At 34.7% G+C, this 24625-nt stretch overlaps 1 protein-coding gene across 1 annotated transcript; it reads right to left on the bottom strand.

The window, feature by feature from the left end:
• Positions 1-11276: 11276 nt before the first annotated feature.
• On the bottom strand, positions 11277-24057 carry Klrg1 (killer cell lectin like receptor G1). Its single transcript, XM_076855319.1, has 6 exons — positions 23976-24057; positions 21612-21614; positions 20531-20632; positions 17851-18020; positions 11985-12085; positions 11277-11388 (listed from the first exon to the last, which is right to left on the bottom strand). Exons 1-6 carry the CDS (start codon positions 24055-24057, stop codon positions 11277-11279), a joined length of 570 nt encoding a protein of 189 aa, XP_076711434.1.
• Positions 24058-24625: the final 568 nt, after the last annotated feature.

The following is a 24625-nucleotide window of genomic DNA, read 5'->3' as shown; positions in this document are numbered from 1 at the left end:
AAAAAAAAAAATGCCAAATGTTTTCTCTGATATAAGGAGGCTGACTCATAGTGGGGTAGGGTGGGGGAGCATGGGACAAATAGATGAATTCTAGATGGGGAAGAGGGAAAAGGAGGAGGCAGGGAATTAGCAAGGATGGTGGAATATGATGGACATCATTATCCAAAGTACATATATGAAGACTTGATTTGGTGTAAACCTACTTTATATACAGAGATATGAAAAATTGTGGTATATATGTGTAATAAGAATTATAATACAAAAAAAGCAAGTACATGTATAAAGATGTGAATTTGCATGAACATTCTTTATACAAAGATATGAAAAATTGTGCTGTATATGTATAACAAGAATTATAATACATTCCAGTGTCGTGTATTTAAAAAAATAAAATCAATAAAAATAAGTAAATGAGTAACACATTCTACTACAGCTTATCGTTAGGATGGCTATGGTGTCACTAGGCAATAAGAATGTGCCATTATAATATTATGGAACAACCATAGTATATTTGGTCCCTCAATGAACAAAATGCCATTATGCAAGACATGACTGTCTTTTTATCCCAGAAAAGTACCCCCCAAAAGTGACTTCTTTTGAAGCATACTCACCAATCCTCTACTCCTTCTTGTCACTGTCCCCCTCAAACCTGTTTCCTCCTTCACAATGATTCAGGACTCTGTCCCAAAATTCTGTCGTGTTTTCTACTCCTTATTCATATCGGGAAAAAATTATTTAAGCATTAAACTGTAAAACAAAATAATGATAAAAAATATAAACTTATTAGAAAATTTTTGGAAAACTATATGTAGAATCCAAAGTACAGGATTCCAGATGGAAAACCAGAATCTACAATGGGAGGAAAAATAAGAGATTTGACTTGATTGAAATTTAAAATGGGGGGCTAGGGATGTGGCTCAAGCAGTAATGCGTTTGCCTGGCATGTGCAGGGCGCTGGATTCAATCCTCAGCACCACATAAAAGTAAAATAAAGTTGTTGTGTCCACCAAAAACAAAAAAATAAATATTAAAAAAAATTCTCTCTCTCTCTCTCTCTCTCTCTCTCTCTCTCTCTCTTTAAAAAAAAAATTTTTAAATGGGGGGGCTAAGTTTGTGACTCAGTGGCAGAGTACTTGCCTAGCATGTGTGAGGCACTGTGTTTGATTCTCAGCACCACATATAAATTAATAAATAAATTAAGTTCCATCAACAACTGAAAAAAATTTTTTTTTTAATTTAAAATGGGCCAAGTGCTGTGGTACACACTTGTAATCCCAGAGGCTTGGGAGGCTGAGGCAGGAAGATCACGGAGTTCAAAGCCAGCCTCAGCAACTTAGCAAAGTCCTAAGCAACTCATTCTCACCACAAAATAATGATAAATATGTGAAGTAATACATGTGAATTAGCTCAATCAGTCATTCCACAATGCATTTATATTTATTTCAAAACAATATGCTATTGAAGACAAATGTGTTTTAGAATTTATAAACATTCAGAGATGTTTGGGAAGGGTAGCTTTGCAGATTATTAGTAGCTGTTCTCTCTTCTAACAAACTTTTGTTAGTGTCATACATAATTGAAAACAATAGGCTATTGAATAATTGTAATATTGTCCTGATTTCTTAAATTCATTACATATAGGTTGATTTTGAAAAAAAAAATGTTGTTCACAAAATATATGCAATTTTTGTTAACTTTTAAGTATAGTTTTTTGAAACTTTAAATGCATAAATGGGAAGAAAAATTCCTCTATAATGTTTAAAAAACAATTAATGGAAAGAAAATGTTTACAATATGTGTGACTGAAAACAGGTTATTATCACTAATATACAAAGAGCATCTATAGGTGGCTGAGAAAAAGAAAGAAAAACCTGACCAAACATATGGCCAAAGGATATAAATATACAACTCAGAGAAAGTATCAATAAATGATTAACCTGAGAATATGCTTAAAGCCAATGGTACTTAAAGAAATACAAATTATAAAAAGATATATCATTCCTCTTCTACCACAGGAATAATAATAATAATAAGCCAAAATATAAAACATAGAGATGATGTGGAGCTAAGAAGGGAGAAGCAGTATCCTTGTACATTGCTAGTGGGAATAAAATTGATTCAACCTTTTTGAAAGTTGTCTAGTAGCATCTATTATAATTTTTAACTTACCAGACACTTTGGCCCATGATTGGCACCTTTAGACGTCTATTGTGGAGAAACGGGACATGGGTACAAAAATGTTCAGTGTGGTCTTTTAGCACATGTCCTACACTGCCACTCCCAAAGCTTTTCCTATCCAACATGTCCTTCCCTTCAGGATGCCTACTAATTGGGTTTCTTTTCTATTTTTGACTCCTTCAGTTTCTTATGCATCTTTCTCTGAAAACTCCCAGTAAAAATCCCAACTCTTCATCATTTCTATCATCTGACTTGTCTGTTACTACAACTAGTCTGATACGAGCTGCTGCCAAAAATCATGCAATAATGCAGACTGAAATCACTAAAAAATGTGTGACCTCCCGCCTGACCTCAGCTCAGTGCTGCTCAGCATTGCAATCTCCATGTAGATGTTTCTTTTTCCTGCGTGATTATTCCAAATTTCTGCTATTAACCCCCAAACCTATCATTCTTAGCACATGACCTTGTCTCATTTCACTGAGAAAATGAAGTTTACCAAGCAAAAACAGTCTACATTTCTTCCCTATCACTTACAAACATATTAGAACCTTCACCCATTCTTCCTCCACCCACGGGAAAAGGGGCACTCTTTCCACCCAAGATATTTCTTCCAGTTGTATGCTGGGTCTCATGTTGACTCACTGCCTCAAGGATCTTGGTCTATGAAATATTCTTTCTCTTGCATGCATTTTTAAACTCTCTTTCAACTGAATTATCCATATCAACTTATAAATATATGTTATTGTCTCCTATCCGTATTTGAAATATAGTGACCCTACATATAACTATTTATATATTATCTCTTCCTTCCTATCATAACCAAACCTCATTTAAAAGAATCTTCTAAGTGAATTGTTTCTACTTCCTTAACACCTACTCATTAGTTGGCTTACTCAAAGTGTACATCTGTCACCACCACACCAATAAAGAGTAATGAACCACGGCATCCATATTGCCAATTTCATTGAATGCTTTTCTTTCACTACACTAATTCACAGCTCTTTGACATTTTATACTGATGAGTGATTCTTCCACCTTGAAAATCAGGTTTTCCTGAGCTTTTATCACATCATATTAATACTCTTTTCTTTATGCTAGAAGTTTTCTCTCCTCCCTTTCATGTTTTTTTCCACTTCAATACTATAATGGAAATAATGACTATTATTATCATCAAAGATTTGCTCAGAGAGGTCATTACTATTAAAGGAATGATTTGCCTTCTAGATGCTCTAATGTAAAGAATCTGAAATTTTTCCTCCTAAGTGAAAACTCATCTCTATTCTTCAAGGTTGGAGCCAGGAGTAAAAGGTCATCATGATTGTGAGGAACTTGTGGTTCACCTCACCTTTGCCTTGTGAGGGCACAAAGAAATAGGCACTTCAAATCATACACTGCTGGAGAGTTTAATTAATGCACCATTTAAAATTATCTAATAAAATTTAAATTGCATATTCCCATGACCCAGTAATTCTCCCTGATACATATACAAAGTAACTTATGAAAAAGATATTTATGTAAAATCTATAGGAAAAGACCACAGGACCTAGAACAGCTAAAATAATTTTGAAAAAGAAAACAAAATTGGAGGACAATACTACCTGATCTCAAGACTTATAAAATTACTGTGAGGAAGAAATAAAATAATAGGCACATAAGTAAACAAAACAAAAGAGAAATTAGAAATAGACCCACATGAATATGACCAACTGATTTTCACTAAAGGTACCAAGGGAAGTCAGTGTAGAAGAGGTAGTTAAATGGTACTGGAACAATTGGGCAGCTATAAGAAAAAAGTAGTAATTTCAATTGACACCTCATACCAGATCACAAGTTAAATCAAAACTGATCACAAACCCAAATGCAAAACCTAAAACTACAAAATTTTTAGATTAAAACATGGAAGCAATCTTTATGACCTTGGACTAGGCAAATATTTTTTAGATAACAAAATAACAAACTGTAATGCAAAATATAATCAGGAGAAGAAAAAAAAAAACTATTTGTTTTCCCCGCAGACAGTTTTTGTGACTAAATGTGAGGGGGCAGGGGATTTCCCACAGACCAATCAAGCAATTAATTCTTCAGTGGATTCTCAAGTAGATACTAGCTGGGGTTCTCTAACTCAATTTGATTCTGACATGGTGATAGCATCAGAGCCCACAGGTTGAGGGCTCAGTCCCACAGACTGCCCCCAATATCACATGTCAGTTGAAAGCAAACAGAGGTTATGCCTGAGCTTCTGATCAACCAGGTTCTCACAACCCCTCCTCACATTCAGTTAATTTGCTGGAGTGCTTCACAGAACTCAGGGAAACCCTTGCTTATTTGTGTAAAGGATATTACAAAAGACACAAATGAACTTCCAGATGGAAGAGATGCACAGGGGTAAGGCATATTAGGGAGGGGACGTGGGATTTCCATGCCCTCTTGGGATGTACCATGCTCCAGGAAACCCCACCTGTTCAGCTATCCAGATGCTCCCAGAACTCAGCGGTTTTGAGTTTTTATGGATGCTTCATTACGTAGGCATGACTGACAAAATTATTGGCCACTGTTGATTAAAAAAACCTTCAGCACCTCTCTCCTTCCTGGAGGTGAGGAGGTGGGATTGAAAGTCCCAACCCTCTAATCATGCCTTGGTCATTTTTGTGAGCATCCCCCAACCTTAAGCTATCTAAGAGCCACTGGGAATTAATTAGCATAGGAAACACACTCATCACTCAGAAGACTCCAAGGAGCTATGTGAAGAAATAGGGTAGAAGGTCTAATATGTATTTCACAATATATACTGATAAACTGAACTTCACCAAAATATTTTTAAAATTCTGTTCTTTGAAACACACTGCTAAGATAATGAAAAGACAAGGCACAGACTGAAGAAAAGGTGTACATTTGCAAAGCACATATCTGATAAGAACTTATAGAGAATATATAAAGAATTTTGAAAGCTTAATAACTAGAAAACAAATGGGCAAAAGAGTTGAATAGATAATTCATCAAAAATATATGGATGGGCTGGGGATGTGGCTCAAGAGGTAGTGCACTCGCCTGGCATGTGTGTGACCCGGGTTCGATTCTCAGCACCACGTACAAACAAAGATGTTGTGGCCGCCGATAACTAAAAAATAAATATCAAAAAATTCTCTCTCTCTCTCTCTCTCTCTCTCCTCTCTCACTCTCTCTTTAAAAAAAAAAAAAAAATATATATATATATATATATATATATATAGATGGGGGCTGGAGTTGTGGCTCAGTGGTAGAGCACTTGCCTCGCACAGATGAGGCACTGAATTCGATCCTCAGCACCATGTGAAAAATAAATAAAATAGCAAAATAAAGTTTCTGTGTCCATCCACAACTAAAAATATTTTTAAAAAAAGAAATTTAAAAAAATACATAGATGGCAAATAAACACATGAAAAGATGCTCAACATCATTATTTTTTTAAGAAAATGGTAATGAAACCCACAGTGAGATATCACTCCATACTTATACCATGGGTAAAATTTAAAAGATTGTCTAAGCTTCTATGGTGTAAAGGAAATGGAATTCTTATACAATGCTAACTGGACTGTAAAATGGTACAATCACTTTGGAAAAAAGTTTCGTATTTTCTTAAACAATAAAATGCACATGTACGAATATGTAACAAATCCCACCTTATGCACAACTACGATGTACCAAAAAAAAAAAAAAAAATGGGGGAAAAAAGAAGGTTAAGACACAGACACCCAGAAGGACCACATGAGGACAGTGGGAGAAGTCTGGCTGCCTCCACCCCAGTAAGAGAGGCCACAGAAGAAATCCATGTGACAAACACCTTGACCTCAAACTTCTAGTCTCCAAAACAGTGAGAAAATAGACTTCTGTTGTTCAAAACACTCAGTCTGGTAACCTTTGTTATGGCAATCCAAGAAAACTAATACAATCTGAGATAGTGGGGCCTGAAGCAAGGTATAGAAAGTCATTATTGTACAATAAACGTATACAATTTAAAAAGAACTCTAACTTCGTATCTTTTAGAAATATAGTAAAGTAAAAAACACCTGCTTAATTTTTTTTTTTAATGACAATTATCTCATTTTCATGTTTGGGGATTTTTTTTCTGTTCCTCCCTTCTTTATAAGGCAAGACAGAACCAAGAAATGTCACAAATACCTTGATCCAAGTAAATTAAAAGTTCTGTAATTGAGTGCATTCTCAGTAAAGCAACTAGTCTTGGGCTTTCATTGCATACGTTCATTTTATAAGAAAGAAAAGAGAAGGGGACTTATAAGGATAGTTTCCATTTCTCCCCTGAGCTACCAGCTATAGCATGCTACCACTGCACTATTCTGCCTTCTTTTTCTTTCTTTTGTGGAGCTTGGAATCAAACTCAAAACATCATGCATGTTAGGAAAGTATTGTCACTGAACTATATTGCTCCCCGCCCACCATCGCCAGCCCCTACAGCTTCTGATATCCTTCTGAAGATGTTTAACAATGCGATAGTAAGTCTGCCCTCTCCTTCCTTGGTTCCTCTGCAAAAACTGAGTGCCTTTTGTGTACCAGACACTCTGCTAACCACTGGGGGTAGCCACACAGACTTGTCCTAACTGAGCATGCAGTCCTAACGTACAGTGGGCAAGAGTAAGACAGGAAATTACCAGAGTGCAGATAATTTGTGGAAATGTAAGTGACAGTGTGTGAAAAGCAAAGTTCAGGGAGCATACAACTGTAGCCCAAGAAAGGCTGTCTTGGAGGAACTGGCAGTTTGTTTTTATTGTCCACTGAAAGATGAATGTCTAAATCATGTAGCAGAGGACAAAGAATGTCCAGTGAAAATGGAAGATGCAAAGGCCCTGTGGTGAGAAGGAGCAAAATGTACTTGAGAAACTGAAGGAAACCCAATGTGATATGGATTATTGAAACAGTTAGCTGTCAGTATATTTGCATTTAATGTCAAGATAAGATCTGCATTAAAAACAAGCTTAATAATATAAAAATATTGTACTCTATAAGTGTATACAATTATGATCAGTCATTTTTAAATAATATCAACTTATAAAGAAAAAATAGAATAAAATGTACACCTATATTTAATCCAGTTATCCCACCTCTTAGGTTATTTGCCAAAGAGAAAACAAGGTCTACGTCCATACAAAGACTTGTACCCAAATGTTCACAATAGCTATAAAACTGTTTTAGTAGACGCAACTAAATTTTCATAAATAATTGAACAGTTAATTCAATTATTTAGTAGAAACAACCTAAATTTTCATAAATAATTGAACAGTTAATATGATATGATAAATCCATACAATAGATTATTAGCAATAAAAATCTAAAATATTGATAAATACAAGGATGAATCATAAAATTTGTAAAAAAAAATGAGTACATAGTGAATGTTTCTCTACATACTATAAAACTTCAGAATATACAATTTCATATATAGTGACAGAAATTAGAATGGGAATTTCCTAAGAAAATGGAAGAACTAGGGGACAGAAGGAGAAAGAAAAGAAATACAAAACATCACAAGGAACCCATTGTGAGTAATTGACACATTCACTATCTTGATTGTGTTGATGATTTCACGGAGAGATATATATTAAAATTAATAAAATTGTATATAAAATAAATTATATATAATAAAATGTTCCACTTAACTGTATGTCAAATGTACCTCAACAGAACTGTTTTGGGTTTTTTTTTTTTAATGGTGGGTTTGTAGCTCAGTGCAACAGGCTTCCTGGGAAAGAAAAAGAAGGAAGAAAGAAAGGAGGGAGGGGAAGGACAGAAAGAAAAAGAGGGAGGGAGGGAGGGAAGAGAAGAGAAAGAGAAAGAGAAGGAAGGGAGGGAGGATGGAGAGGGAGGGAGAGGGGAAAGGGAGAGAAAAAGGATAAAGGAATGAACAGAGTGGGAAGGAAAGGAAGAAAGGAAAGAATCAATCAGTAAACTCTCTAGTTTGTTATCTAAATAACAGAGTAGGACCATTACTTGAGGTGGAGGAAGAGTTGGGAGTAGGAATATGTAGAGGATATTCATTCCTGCATTTTTGGAAATAGAGAAACAAAGGCAAACTGAATGTCTGTCATTGAGAGAATGGATACATCAAATGGATATACTACACAGCAGATAAAAGGATGAATTACAAGCACATAGAGCAACATGGATAGATTTCAAAAACTTAACACTGGTGAAAAAAGAAAACAGTGAGATATATTTAAAATCATTTAATTAAATATGAAACAAAGGAAGATGAAAACTATTTCATAAGGAAACAAGCACACTTAAGGAATCTAACAGCAAAGTGTGCTCCTTTGCAGGAAAGGTGAATGGATGTGGGTATACAGAAAGAAACGGAAAGATAAACAGACCCTGAGAGACACATATATGTGAAAGAAGCTGACTTCACAAAATGAGGAGTTTGATTGATTAACTCTAGTGGCTGTACCCAAGGTCCAAAAAACAATTATTAAAGTAAAATAAAATAACAAAAGATGAAAAGGACAAGAGCTTAGGTTCTTGCTATATTAAAAGGATTATCTAATCTTTCCCTACTGAGCCTTAAATATATGAGTAGCCTCCATAGAGGTTTTTTCCCTCTCTGGATTTTCTTCATTCCCATTTTGTTACTGCTGTGTTACTGTCTTAATAATGTTTTATTCTAAATATTGCACATCCTAGATATGTTTATTGTATGATGTTCATCAAAGGAATCAACTGTGAAATTTAGATCCTGAGAGAAAATATTCAGTTGCTAGTTTTTACCAAACTTTATTACATCAGGCAAAGTAAAGGAGCTGAGTCAATAACTAAACTTAGCTCCTAAGTAATAAGTCTAAGGAATAAATAAACAACTGCTAATTCTATTGTAACATCCTTAATGAAGACTAAGCAGTGATGAATACAACCCAACCTCACAACAGCTAAGAAAAGCTTACAAGAAGTCTGAGCTTACCTTACAAAGGAAAGCACATATATCCTGCTTGCTCAGGTGAGAATCTAAAGGCTTAGCAATGCCCCTTCATTCATTTAAATGAATGAAACTGTGCAGCCTGTGGCAACCAAGCAGTGGCCCAAATGAAATCACTATCATTACATCCTTAACAAAGTTGATGTCATTACGATCATATCCATAAAGCAGGGACACCCTTGCTCCAGAACCAAAGTTAAGAGGTTATAAGCAGCTTGTTTCTACTACTTCTTTCTGTGAGCATAATATCCAGATTAATCTTACCCTTTGCCTTTTTAGAGTCAGCTACTGACCTAGTTAATGGGTAGTTAAGAGAGGATTAGGATATCCTGTTTTTCTTGCCTTTAATACTTCTAACTGATGGGTTAACAAAAACAGCTAGGATATTTTTAAGTTTATTTCTTTTATTCATCCATGTATTTATTTAATATTCACTGAATGTAAGCACTATCTTAGGTGTTTGAGATGCAGTGGTAGAAAAAAAAAAGTATAAGGGGCTGGAGTTATAGCTCAGTGGTAGAGTGCCTGCCTCACACGCATGAGGCCCTGGGTTCAATCCTCAGCATCACATAAAAATAAATAAACAAAAATAAAGAAAATAAACAAAAATAAAGATATTGTGTCCATCTATAATTTAAAAAAAATATTTTTATAAAAAGTATGAATGATGAAAGAAACAAAACAAATGACAATCTGGTAAAAACATCACAGAATTTTGGCCTATTTAAGTAATGTCTCTTGTATCTTTAAACAGCACCTTTTCTCCTTATGTATGTCCAGACTCCACTATGGAGAAATAATGAAGTTTTCTCATTTTTGCTGCATTAGTGCCTAAAAAAATTTGGAAACCCAACCATATAAACTGCTTCTGTAAACTTTCATCTATGAAAATGCCTTATTAGATTAACAACTGTCATGAAATCAATACACAAATCACATATCAGCTGCATAGAAAAGATAGTCACACCTTGGGTTATTCAACCACATCTATGAATGCTCAGAAAAACCAGACTCAGTCTTTATGTAAGTGTGAAGAGCTGAGAAACACAAAGCTTCTCACCCACTTTCCACTGTGTATTTTCTCACAGTTGGCAATATTCTTTAGAATATAATTTTATCTGCAAAGGGTCAGCGTTAGGACAAAAAATATATGCTCAAGAGGAAGTTAACATAGTAACCCATCAAAACATAAAACCTCTCTAGGACATGAGCAATAATACATATTTACAGAGATTTCTTCAGATCAGCTCATAATAAATAAAACACAGAAAAGTTTATGTCGTCTTTGGTTTTTATTTTTAATTGACACATATTAATCATACATATTTGTAGAGTAGAGTGTAATATTTCAATTCATGCATAAAATGTATAATGATCAATCCAGGCTAATAAACATAGCCATCATATCAAACACATAGAAACATTCAAAGTCCTCTCTTCTGGCTGTTTTGAAATCCACAATAAATTGTTGTTAACCTAGTCAACCTACTGTTTTATGGAACACTAGAAATTACTCCTCAATCTAATGGTTAACTAAATTCTACCACCCTCCTCCCTTCACAGCCTCTGGTCCACTATTCTACTTTCTACAAATATGAGATCAACCTTTTTTAGTTTTCACACATGAGAACATAAGGTATTTGTCTTTCTGTGTCTGATTTATTTCTCTTAACATAATGTCCTCCAGGCTCATCCATGTTACTATAAATGATAGGATTTCATTCTTTTGATGGCTGAATAATTTTCCACTATGTATGTATACAACATTTCTTGATCCATTCAGCCTTTGATAGAAGAATAGGTATAGCTTTGACAGAGATGGTAGAGGTGGGGAATATGGGAACCAGCATGAGCAGATAGCGTGAAACTACTAAAAGCAAACTTTTATCTATTTTATAAATTTGCCTAAATATGATCTTTAAGTATTATTATTAACATAATACTTAAATTGTCTCTAAGAGAAACCAGCAGTACAGTATCAATCTCTAGAGGCCACATTAGTCTTTCATCTAATACCATTATGTTAGTAGGCTTTGCATTCACTAAATATATTCTCATGGCCCAGAAGCCCAATGGCCACTCCCCTCTTTTCAAATATACATGACAGATCAGAGATTCAGTACAGTTCTGCCTTGCATCAACGTCTGACCTTCTTACAGATGTACTGCAAAGGAACTTCACAGCTGGAAGCTTGAAGACCATCTTCATTGATGGCACCACACGTCTGTATCCAGCTATTAGAAATAATCCTGTAAGAATTCAGAAAAGTCCATCACTTGTGGCAACATGTACAGTAAGGGAGTTGAAAAGCATGAAAGGATAAAAATTGAGCAAATTCTTTCTCACTCAACTCCCGAAACAATAGAAGAATAAAAATTTTTCAGGGCTGGGGTTGTGGCTCAGCAGTAGAGTGCCTGTCTAGCACATGCAAGGTCCTGGGTTCAATCCTCAGCACCACATAAAAATAAATATTTTTAAAAATTTTCATTAGCCTCCCTCTAAAATATCACTTTTGGGGATCGGGGGTTGTGGCTCACCTATCACATGGAAGAACCTGGGTTCAATCCTCAGCACCACATAAAATAAATAAATAAAATAAAGGTATTGTGTCCAACTACAACTAAAAAATAAAAAAAAATAAAAATCACCCTTTTTCCCCCTTTCCCGCTGTCCACCCACTCTTCATTCCCTTTTTTGGCCCTTATTTTCTTCTCCTCACAGCCTTTCCTCTCCTCTGTACCTGCTATCCTTCATCTATTTATCAAGCCCTGAGTCATGTCATTTTTTTCTTTCCCTCAGCTTCCTCCTCCTTGTTATTTTGTTTCACTCCTTTGAAGCCCTTTACCTTGACAAGTTTAAAGCTGATCCATCTTCCCACCTCCAGCCAGAATTATTCCTCAGACCAATCCAGTGAAAATTCTCACGGATGAAATCTTTAAGCAAGCTCTAAAGGGGAGATTGAAGATGATGAGGAAAGATGAGAAAGATGCAGCAAATTAAAGAGGTTCTGTTGTCATGGTGAATAATTATTCTTCAGACCTCCCCCATTGCCGCTGTGGAAGACTGAAAGTTTTGGTCCACCTTTCACAAAATCCATATGTTTAAGCCCCAGCCCTCAATGGCAAGGCTTGGGAAGGTGGAATCTTTAAGAGGTAATTAGGTTTACGTGAAGTGATGAAGGTAGAGCTCCGGTGGCTTATGTGCCCTTAAATAAGAGACCTAAGCTCTCTTTGCACCAAATGAAGACACAACAAAAAGGGAGCCCTCTGTAAACTGGAAGTGGCACCCATCAGGAACTAAATTTACGAGTACCTTGATCTTGAACTTCCCAGCCTCCAGAATTGTGAGAGATAAATAAATGCCTGTTGTTCAAGCCACTCATGCTAAGGGATTTTATTTTACCAGCCCAACCTGACTACAACAAGCATCCACCCTAAATAACTCATCCCTCTTTTAATTTCTAATTCTAGAGATCTATTGATTGCAAGGAGGAGCAGCTTCCTACAATTGACCTTTATGTCTATATTATATTCTGATGTGAGAGATAAGATAATGCTACATCTCTACCTTTCATTGCAACTTCCTCCTTGATTAGATGGAACACCTGATAGGTACTGAAAAGAAAGAAACCAAACATTGTTGCAGACGCAGTCCTCTTTCTCATCACTGAATGCATAACTTATGATTGATCCTATAGCAATACACTTGTGTTTTCTCACCAAGCTCATTTTCCAAATCCTCATCAATCTTATATATGACGAGAAAAAAAACATTCTCAAGAGAACAAGACTAAGGCAAATTTAAATTGGTTACACCACTTATATGTGTCATGCTCTCCAAAGGAACAGATAAACGATGCTTTACTCTGTATGGTTTTACAGTTCTTAAAGTTTATATCCTATGGGAATTACCTCTATACATAAAAGATAAATTCAAGAAGATTAATTTTGGTGTAAGAATTGCTGTTAGCATAATGAATGATTACACTTTAAATATTTTCTAAAGACAGCTTAATCACTCGAATATGAATTGAATCAGTTGATAATTTCTTTAGGAGGAAACAGTGCTTTTTATTCAGAAACCAAGAAAGCAGTAAAATTCCAACTCAATGTAGTGATTATGATACCAGCAGACATCCCATTTTTATGTCATTTTTATTCTACTCCTGGAAAATGATTGCTGAACAATAAGGATTCGTGGGCTACACTGAGCCATTTCCTTTTAACTAATTGGACTTCTTATCAGAAAATAAAGACTTCCTATTATAAAGTCAGGAAAGGCATGAAATCTCTTTGCACTCCCAGAAAAGATGCTATAGGAAGTACAAGAAGCTTTTGTGGTATTTTCCATGTCTAAATAATTTCTATTTTCTCTTCTTTAGGTTTTGGTCCTAAAAATCTAAAATTTTCACTATGTATACAGTCTTGCTTAGTCTGGCCCTTACCAACTATTTACTCACTTACTAAATTCCAGCCCCATGCACTTTCTTTCTGCTCCTTTAACATGCCAAATGCATTCTTCCTCTAGGGTCTTTGCATAGCTTTTCCCTCTATCTGCAATACCTTCCCCTAGGTTCTCATGTGGCTGTCATTTAGGTCTCAGTCTCAACTCAAATGAGACCTTCCCAGACAGAGGGGGAATGGCAAAATGGATAAAGCTCTTCTCAGATTTTTCAGTTAGCATCTGAAAAGCTAGGATTAATTGATGCCCACTTACAAACTCCATTCCTGCACTATGTAATTTTCAGTACCCATATAATTCTGAGCCACCTGAGCACTTCTTTTTACTACTTCCTACTGCTGAGGCTATATATTGAAAATTTTTACTGCATCACTTTCACTTGAAAATCTTCCTATTTGGAAGAGCCTTCAACCCAGAGTGCAATTACTTTTCTATGTACTCAGCAAATTTGTGTGTGGGTGCATGTATGCGTGTATGCATGTGTGTGGCAAAAAAAAAAAAAAAGCATGAAAGTATAAAGGTGTTAACTCAGAAATATTATCCCCCAGAGAGTGTATGAACTAGAGCACTTAAGAGCTGCATCACTTTAGTAATACTCATTTTTATTGTTGAAAAAAAACTTGCAAGAACTAGAAGTAACAAGCAAGGTAAAGACAGGACTCAAACAAATTAAATCAGATTCATTTTTTCTTTTCTTTCATTTTTTTGTAGGTTGATATTTTTACCTTATACACACAGACATACACACACAGACACACATTTTTTGTAAGTAATATTTTAAATTGAAATTAAAATACTATTAAGGCACAAAACAAACTCCTTAAACTGACAAAATTAACATGGTTTATATAAAGCATCTATATTATTCAACTATCAAGAATAACTGATAGGGCTGGGGATGTGGCTCAAGCGGTAGCACGCTCGCCTGGCATGCGTGCGGCCCGGGTTCGATCCTCAGCACCACATACAGACAAAGATGTTGTGTCCGCCAAATACTAAAAAATAAATATTAAAAAAAATTCTCTCTCTCTCTCTCCCTCTTTCTCACTCTCTCTCACTCTTTCTTTAAAAAAAAAAAATAATAACTGATAACATATCAAAGCTATTAAATGAGTCATTTTTTATTAACCAACCTAACTTTAGGGATTCTAATATAAAATAATATAAATGACCCCAATAAAAATAATTTATATAAATATGCTCATAGATCATAATAATTGGGCATAGACAGAATTTTGTCTAATGTGAAAATATTTAAGCAAAGCAGAGTAATGCAGAATTATTAAAAATAATTTTTTTAAATAAATATTTCATAATTTTTAAAAATTGCCTGAAATAATTTAGTGTTAGAAAAAAACAGGAATGAGATAATGTCATTATAACTACTTAGAACAAATTAAAAAAAAAGAAGAAATAATGTTATGTGATAAAAGCAGAACATAAAATGCAGGATGTTCCAAAACAGTAGAAACCCATGTGTTTTTAAACAGTCTCATATTTTCTAATATCATTACTAAATTTTTCTTCAGACACTTATTTTTGTAAACAATTTGAGGTAATGAATGTAATTGACTTGAAAAAAAGTACAATACAGAGTACTCATAAAATTTAAAATTGATTGGATCTACTGCTTTAACTTTAGAGGTATTTCACAAACGTCTGGAGGCTGAAGAAGAAGAACACTGAACATATTACTTAAAAGTGTAAAAAGAGTTTTCTTAACAGGCATTTAGCCTCCAGCATATAGCACGTCATTCTCTAGCAATATTCACCAATGGAATGCCAGTTTGAAAAACTTCTGTCTTAACCAGGCCAGATACACATCTTTTTTAAAAAATATGTTCTTTTGGTAACTGTTCAGACCCAAGCATAATACTAGGAACATCACACATATCCTAAAATAGTATATAAACCTTGCCTTAAGATCAAAAGAATAACAATGCTAGGACAAGAGACTCTGAAAATTGGATATGTAAATTTGGTTCTGCAGAATATGACAAAAGCTGGAGAAAAAGAACACAGAGAATCAAGCAAGAATCCTCAGGAATGTCAAAAGTAAAACTTATCTATGGTTATTAAATCTAACGGAGATATTTACCCTTTCCAATACTGACTTGAACCAAAGGTCTTAAGAGAAAATAGTCTCATCTTGAAAATGCAGCCAATTTAACTCTGTTCACTTTACCCAACAGTGGACACAGATGCAAGGGATGTAAGGAAAGAAAGGAAGGACAAAATCCCTGTAGGTCTCTTTCTTCCTCTGAATACCTCAGAGAAACAGAAGTATCTCCAACTCCCAGATATTCTCTACCCTATTCTTTTCCCTCCTTATCTCTCATTGTCACACTGTATAATTTAAGTAGCTGTCATATCACAATTTTCTGTGGCAATGTGTTTCATTATGACTCAGTACTCCTGTTTATTGGTATTTGCAATGTTGGGCAAATGTTTCAAGCTCGTTGCTCACTTCTGCTATTGGCTGCAGTCAGCTCAGGTCCTCAGATGCAGCTACATCAGAATGAGAGTAGGAGTGCTGCCATGAAGTCCAGAAAACCAGGCTATTATTATCAGAAACCATAAAACAAAGATTTCACATCTAATTAATAGAGCCCAATGCATTCTGCCTTAGCTCAGGGAAGACATAAAGGATACATCAATCACAGAGGTGGAATGATTTGAAGTTTAAATTCTATCAAGAATTTCAAATCATGGAGTATTCCTTTCATAGAAATTTTTGTCTATTTGAAAATAAGAATCAAAATTCTTTAATCTTTTCTTAAAATAGGAAGCTATAAAAATTAGGGGCTATATGTTCTACGTAAGTGCTATAGAGAAATTGCCTCTCTGGATTTCTCCAAGGGATGTTAATACAGTTTAATTCATAATAAAGTGTTCTCTGTGACATGATTCTACTCAAAAAAAGAAAATGTGACTATCAAAACATATAAAAGTCAGCATGAAAAATCAAAAAATCACACTAGGATTTCTAAATCCTAAAAATCAAGCTAGGATTTCTTATTTTCTTCATATTAGGATTGAAGTTGATTGATTTTTGTGCCTGGAACATGAATTCCTTGTATTGCCTTGAGATGCCATAGGACTAACAGATGTTAGGTGGATATGAAGGATTTGAGAGGACTATAGGAAATGGAATCCCAACTGCTGAATTCTGCAAGATGTTCATGATCATACATGCACACACACATGTGCGCACACACACACACACACACACATACACACACACAGTTTCCTTTCTTCCATCCAACTTTTTGGACATTGTTTCCCAGTCTGAAACTTACTGAATTTCAATGAATGAAAAAATATTTAAAAAGAAGACATTTAAGCCCCTGCCATGATCTTTTTACCCCTAGGATCTTTCTTTTTCCACTCCTTCCCAAATTCACTGACTTTTGTATAGGAACTTGCTACCTTCTTGTTTTTAGTTCTTATGTTTCTTTTTTTTTTCTTTTTTTTTTTTTTTTTTTTTTGTACCACAGATTGAACTCAGGGGTGCTAACCACTCAGCCCCAGCCCCAGCCCTTTTTATTTTTATTTTGAGACAGGATCTTGCTAAATTGCTTAGGGCCTCACTAAGTTTCTGAGGCTGGCTTTAAACTCTACCATCCTCCTGCCTCAGCCTCCAGAGCCACTGGGATTACAGGCAAGCACTACCATGCCCAAATCTTTTTCTCCCTTTTTTTTTCTTTTCCTTTTTTCTTTCTTTTTTTTCTTTTTTTTTTCTTCTTTCTTTCTTTCTTTCTTTTTTTTTTTTTTTTTTTTTTGTGTGTGTGTGTGTTTTCCTTTTTCTTTTTGAGACAGGGTCTCACTATGTTGCCCAGTTGTACTCAAATTCCAAGGCTCAAATGATCTACCCACCCCAAACACGAGATCACTGAACCTACAAGCCCAGATGCTTGTTTTAGTTAGACCCGGACTTCAGTTCTATTTCCTCTCTGTAATACTCCCAATCCTGTCACCTCCAACACTTACACACATACACATATATACCTACACAGCACCTGGTTGCTATATCTGAGGGTAATTAGGTCAGATAGTAGTTAAGGAGTAGGGAAGGAGAGGGGAAAAGGCAAGAGTGGAGCCGGAGAAAACAAGAGGAGGAGAGGGAAAGGGAAGAATACAGCCTCCCCCAAGATCACAGGCTCCTTTTGCTGCTTAAAGAAGATACCTGGCACATTTGAACAGCAATCATTAAAAAATAAAAACTACATTTTCTAAATGTTTGTATTTACCATTTCCTGGTTGTCCGTTATCATCAGGAGATCTGAGTCTTCAGCTAAACAAAAGTGCAGACTAGAATTCCAGTTCATTTTCTTCATTGAAAAATAATAACAATGGTTACCATGTCTCATCCAGAGATCTGGGCAGCTAGGACAGCTGGCATAAGTAAAGCAGTTGGACCCTAGAAAGGAAGAAGACCTGTTTCATATCTTTATAGAACAAATAGATTTGGAAATGAAAAGGACGATAAAAGGAAATATGGCATTCTCAGTGTCTTCCTTGTCCCACCACCTTCAGGTTGAGGTTTAGAGAAATGCGTAATAATGTGTGGCCTCAAACACAATGCTTCACACCACTAGCCTTCTCTTCACCAGGCAAAGATGTGCCTGTGAAGAGCAGAAAAGAAAAAGTAGTACACATGCCTGGGACTGTGGAGAGCATATTATTCACACCAGAGACCTCTATGCACATGTGATATATATTTACCAGATAAAATAAATCTGCATTTGCATGATACATATCTGTTTACTGTTTATGTTTGACACATACATTGTATAACTTCATAATGTATATTCTTAAATCAGGCAGAATCATTCAGGATATCCAACGTCAACATGATATCCCATATGGTGTATTAAAAAAAGGAAAGAAACTAGAAAGAACAAACAACTAGAATGAAAGGTTGATTATTAAAGATTGTCAGCTGGGCACGGTGGTGCACACCTATAATCCCAGTGGCTCAGGAGGCTGAGTAAGGAGGATCGCAAGTTTAAAGCCAGCCTCAGTAAAAGTGAGGTGCTAAGTAACTCAGTGAAACCCTGTCTCAAAATAAAATACAAAATAGGGCTGGGAATGTGGCTCAGTGGTTGAGTGCCTCTGAGTTCAATCCCCAATACCAAAAAAAAAAAAAAAAAAAAAAAAAAAATGACTGTCACCATTGGAAACTGAACAAAATACTTATACTTCTGCACAAGTGATTTACTGTAGGTATTTAAACCTTTTTTTCTGCTGAGTGCAACAGTGCACACCTGCAATCCCACCTACTCAGTAGGCAGAGGCAGGAAAATCACAAGTTCAAAACCAACCCGGCAATTTAGCAAAACCCTGTCTCAGAATAAAAATAAAAAGAGCTGGGATGTTGCTCAGTGGTAGAGCACTTACTTAGCTTGTGCCAGATCCTAGGCTTAATCCCTAGTACTACAAAAAAAGAAAGAAAGAAAGAAAGAAAAAAATTCTAACAGAGAAACATATCTAATGTTACATATCTAATATCTAATGCTAAAGTGAAAAGCATAGAATTTTCCTGAGTTCTTTTAAATAGACAATCTTCATTCCTTTAAAATGATTAGATTATAGTTCTTTTAAAAATAAGAGGGAGGGCTGAGGTTGTGGCCCAGTGGTAGAGCACTTGCCTAGCATGTGTGAGGCACTGGGTTTGATCCTCAGCACCACATATAAATAAATAAAAAATAAAGGTACATCAACAACTAAAAAATATATTTTAAAAAATAAGAGGGAGAGTGATATTGGCCAAGTCATATTATTATATTGTGTTCATGTAACAACAAGTCCTCATTATGTACAACTAAAATGCACCAATTTAAAAGTGTGAAAAATAGGAGAAGTGAATAAGCTTTCAAGATAATTTCAGACAAGATTCCATAATTTTATTGATTTTCTACTTCCATGACACATATTTGAAAAAACTCATCATATAAGCACAATTCTACAATGAGCAAGCATGTGTCATTATATCACATAAGCATATGTGTAGATGTATGATTGCAGAACAGAGGACTGTGGATGTAGCTCAGTGGTAGAGTTCTTGCAAGGCTCTAGGTTTGATCCCTAGCATAATAATAATAATAGCAGAATAACTCACATATCTACTCCAGATTTAAGAGGAGTAGAGTAGGTAGCCCTTCTCCTATGAAGATCAGGTGACTCTCTATGGGAAGGCCTGACATGGGACCAATAGAGGGTTCAGCACTTCAGACTATTAAATTGGCACCTTATAGATCTGTGCTTTTTCCGAACAATCATGACCCACTTTGTATCAAAAATTCCCCATTTGTTTTGTTGAAGTAGGACTTGGTGTGAGGTAGAGTCCTGAGGCTGAACCCTTAGAATCCTAATGAATAAGTTCTATGTAATTTGGCATTAATTATCCCCCATTACATAAACCTAAGTTAGGAACCTGACTGTGAAAAAATAAACTCAGTCCTCTGAATCATCAGATTTAAGGACCTTAAAGAACTAAGTCTTGGAAAACTAGTTTTAGAAAATATGAAAGCAACCAAATGCTTATGTGAGTAGTTAAACACCATAAATTCTATAATTTAAATATGATAAATGTGGTAATAAGTAGGAAGCTATTATGACACAATATGGAAAACCAAAAAACAATATTCAACATTATAAGTATTCTATGGTCAAAACTATTCCAAGCCTTGTTTTGGGGTGGGGAGGATTAGAGAGATTTTAAAAAGACTTGTTTGCAATATTGTTAAGAGAATAAACACTCATATAAATGCATATTGTCAAAAATGAGGAGGCTACACTTAGGAAGTAGTTGTATACAGTTGGCAACTTATTTTATTTGAATTATTTTTCATTTTTCAAATGTTATACCATTTTATAATGTAAAATGGATAAAATGAAAGATTAATTTTACCTTAAATTAGCACTTACCCTGGCACTGAATCCATTGGTATAGCAGTAAACTCATAAGAATTGCATTCAGAAGCCCCAGAGCTATGGCCACAAGGCAAGCAAGAGAAGGCCTGGAAGAAGCTACAAAAACAGAATCCAACACAAAATCCTCAGAAGAAAGATAAGGGAATTGTATATGGGATCTTGAAGTAACTGGGTCTAGTGGAAACTAAGACACAGGCCATGAAGATTTCTGAATAAACCAAACTCAGAAAGTCAAGGGTCATATATTTTCTCTCAAATGTAGAAGCTAGAAAGGAAAAAGGAAAAGAAGGGTGGGGTTGGAGGAATGATATTAACCAAATTATATTGCTTTATTGTGTGCATTTATGAATATAAAAGAACAAATCCAACTATTATGAGCAAATATAATGTACCAATTAAAAAAAAAAAAAAGATTTCTTTCCTGAATCTCTCAGGGACTTGCTTTAAAGTCTAAAGTACCACAAACACCTGTTTCAAGAAAGATACTTTTTTACGAAGTTAAAGAAGACTTTTTTTCCTTTGAAATTGTGGGTGACTTGTTCTTATACTTTGGTAGTGAGAATACAAGTTGGTATAACCTCTTTAGAGGTTGAAGGAAAATTTGGCAATATTTACCAAAATTGTAAAGGTATTTACCCTTCAGCCCAGCAATTTCTCTTTAAGAAAATTTTTCTATAGATACGTAAACATGTGCAAAATGTCATATTTACAAGGCTATTCATGTCAGTTATCTTTGTGGAATGAAAAAATTTAATACAACCTAAATGCCAATCAATAAAAGACCAAATATAGGGCTGGGGTTGCAGCTCAGTGGTAGAGTGTTCACCTAGCATGCATGAAGCATTGGGTTCTATCCTCAGCACCACATAAAAAAATAAAATAAAAATATCATGTCCACTTAAAACTAAAAGATTAATATTAAAAAAGGCCATATATATTTTGATATTCCCCTAAAGTGTGTTTGCAGCTTCTAACAACAGAATATTTGGGGTGTTTTGTTTATTTGTTGCTGATAAGGAGTGATTCTTAAAATATATAGTTATGGGAAAGAATTCTAAGCCAGGAGCTGTGGCACATGCTTTAATCCCAGCTATTCTGGAGGCTGTGTCAGGAGGATCACAAATTTGAGACCAGCCTGGGCAACATATTGAAACCCTGTCTCAAAAACAAACAAACAAAAAAACAACAACAAAGAATCATTCCCCAAACAGGATGTACTAAGATTTGTGCAAGAATCTGATATGTTGTTTGCCTCTGGAGAAGACAAATGGGGAGGGATAGAGATAGGACAGAGACTTTTTACCTTATTTTCTTTTGTACCTTTTGAATTTTGAACCATGTGAATGTATTAGCTACTCAATCTTTAAATAAACAAAATTTAAACAAAAATAAAATAACTTGCATCTCAGAAGTGAATGAAAAAAAATTCCTTTTGCTTTGTAAACTCCCATTATTGGAAGCACCGTGAGTTTAGGTTGACAGAATGTTTAAAGATGAAAAGAAAAAAAGAATGCTCAAAGATGAAACATTACTTCATATTAATTATGCTGCATACAACTTATATCTAAGAATGATCTTTCAGTTTGAAAAGTGGAAGTATTTTCCCCAAAACTTTTCATTTCAAAATCGTAGGTGTCTCATAGTCAGATACTGTAGGAATTACATGTAAAGAGTGAAATTATGTAAACTTAAGACATTCAACTTCTAGTTTTGACTCCTTTATTTGATAAGCTTTTAATTAGGAAATCAATTTTGCCCATTTGTACCTCATTTTTCTGTTTAAATTTTAGATAAATTATTCTGTATATATGCGTATCTATGAACTGTTCTGAATTGCTTAAAAGAAATTCACAGAGAGAGATGCCTTTAGAAAGAGAGAATTCCACATGACAAATATTTTGACTGATGAATCCAGAAACACTAGATTTCTAGTGACATAAAAAAATAGATTTGTAGGACTGGGGTTGTGGATCAGTGGTAGAGCACTTGCCTAGTATGTGTGAGGCACTGGGTTCAATTCTCAGCACCGTATATAAATAAAATAAAGGTCCATCTACAACTAAAAAAAAAATTTTTTTTAAATATATTTGAACCATACAAGAACATTTAATGAAATAAACATTCATTTTAGATGTTATGTTAAATGATAAAATTTTATCAAAACATAATTATATTTTGTTGTACAACACCATCCAATTTGAGAAAGTAAAATAGATTTCTTAATTTATATTAATTACATATTATATTATACTAGTTCCAACTATTAAGTTCCAATTTATCACCAGTTATATGATAAATTGAACTTATACTTCAAGATGTATATTAATATTTTTAGTCCTTAGAAATTAGCACAGATATAATCCAAAAGAAGGAAAAGAATACACAAATAAAATGTGCTATATAATTATAGCAATAAAAATAAATCTAACTGCCCAAGTATATGGGAATGATTTAGCATATTTTGGAAATGCTTTTTTTTTTTTTAAGAGAGAGAGAGAGAATTTTTTAATAGTTATGTTTTTAAGTTTTCGGTGGACACAACATCTTTATTTTATTTTTATGTGGTGTTAAGGATTGAACCCAGCGCCCTGCGCATGCCAGGCGAGCGCACTTGAGCCACATCCCCAGCCCTTGGCAATGCTTTTGACAGACAACATTAAAAATCATTATCAATAAGACTATGTAGCAATAAGAAAGCTTAAAGAACTACACTAAAGAATATATTCTTCTGGAACTTATCTGCTTAATATATAAAATCAAATATTAATTTTGGCATTTACCCTATTATCTGTCTCAGTGTTCTGTCAGGATTCTACATAAAGGTTTTTTTTTTTTTTTTTTTGGGGGGGGGGGTTGTTTGTTTGTTTGTTTGCCCTCAACATCCCCTGAATCACAGGGACTGCTTATCTGTAGTGTTCTCACCTTTTCATCCCTCATTACCATTCTGGTACTATACTAGAATGAGGGGAAAAAACACCTACAAATGTGAATTCATTTCTTTTCTGACAAAATCTTACCATTACCAATTAGCAAAATTATTGGTCTCTTCCTCATTTCATATAAAAACAACATGTTTAGAAATTAAATAACTGGTCCAAGTTTACTCCAAACATGATTAAAGAGAGAAACTTTTCCCAATACAGTTCTTGCTTTAGTTCAGAGGCAATAAAAAAAAAATAATGCACTGTCCTAGCCAGGCATTAGATGTGATAATAGAAGTAAATGGCTAGAAAAAAAGTTTATCTGAGAACTACTAACATATTCCATACCATATACCAAATTTCCATACTCCAATTCATGACTTCAGACTGAACCCAAAGTATTTCTTCAGATTATCCTCAATTTTTCTGTACCCTCTACTCCAAAATTATTCTACTTCTTATTAATCTATGGTCTAGAGTCACTACACACAGCTTCCAAGCTAACTTGGTTAACTCACCTTTTTGCTGTGATCTGTAGTCATTCTCGACTTGTGCTGTGGTAGGCAACTCTAACATGGAATAAATAGCACTGTCAGTCATCTCCACCTAATATCTTTCACATTGAGTTAAGAGAGTTAAATTATAGAAGTATGAGAAGACCTGTCAGTAAAGAAACAGCCTACTAACTAAACTGGTAGCAGGAAACTTGACAAAACAGAAGTAATTTTTCAGGAAATGATTCAAATTCTGGGGCTTCCTATAGAAATTAACATTCTATATTGTAAAAAAAAAAAAATTTTTTTTTTTGCTCCACCACACTCTCTAGATGCTCATTGTATCCATATTAAATTGATTCTTAATCTCACCTAACTCTATAGAGCAAGCAAAAATGGTTCTCATATTCAGCAATTTTTGTTATGGACCCTAGAATAAAAATGAGAGTGGTTCCTAGCATTTTTCTAAGATTTTTTCCCCTACTGTTTTCTTCTGAGAAAATAGACATATGTCAAACAGGACTGATTTCACCATTTCTTGTACCGTGTGGGTAGTGATAAATGACAGAGAATTGGACTGTTAGCTGAATGTGCCTATAATCACAGGGGGAAAAAAAATATATTTCCCAGGTATGTTTTGTGAATATGACATACTCCTGTCTTCCCCAAAACAT

The sequence above is a fragment of the Callospermophilus lateralis genome, chromosome 4 (assembly GCF_048772815.1).
Source record: "Callospermophilus lateralis isolate mCalLat2 chromosome 4, mCalLat2.hap1, whole genome shotgun sequence".
In the NCBI taxonomy this organism is placed as follows: domain Eukaryota; kingdom Metazoa; phylum Chordata; class Mammalia; order Rodentia; family Sciuridae; genus Callospermophilus; species Callospermophilus lateralis.
This window is presented reverse-complemented; position numbering and strand designations above follow the sequence as displayed.

What these genes read in the sequence shown, in the direction of transcription:
- Klrg1 (XM_076855319.1), bottom strand. Translation starts at nt 24,057, where the DNA reads ATGACTGACAGTGCTATTTATTCCATGTTAGAGTTGCCTACCACAGCA. An exon ending in CCAATGGATTCAGTGCCAGG is followed by an intron (nt 18,021 to 20,530) that starts GTAAGTGCTAAT and finishes CTTCCTTTCTAG; the next exon opens with GGTCCAACTGCTTTACTTAT. An exon ending in TAACGGACAACCAGGAAATG is followed by an intron (nt 12,086 to 17,850) that starts GTAAATACAAAC and finishes TCTCCCCTTTAG; the next exon opens with AGCTTGCTTAAAGATTTCAT.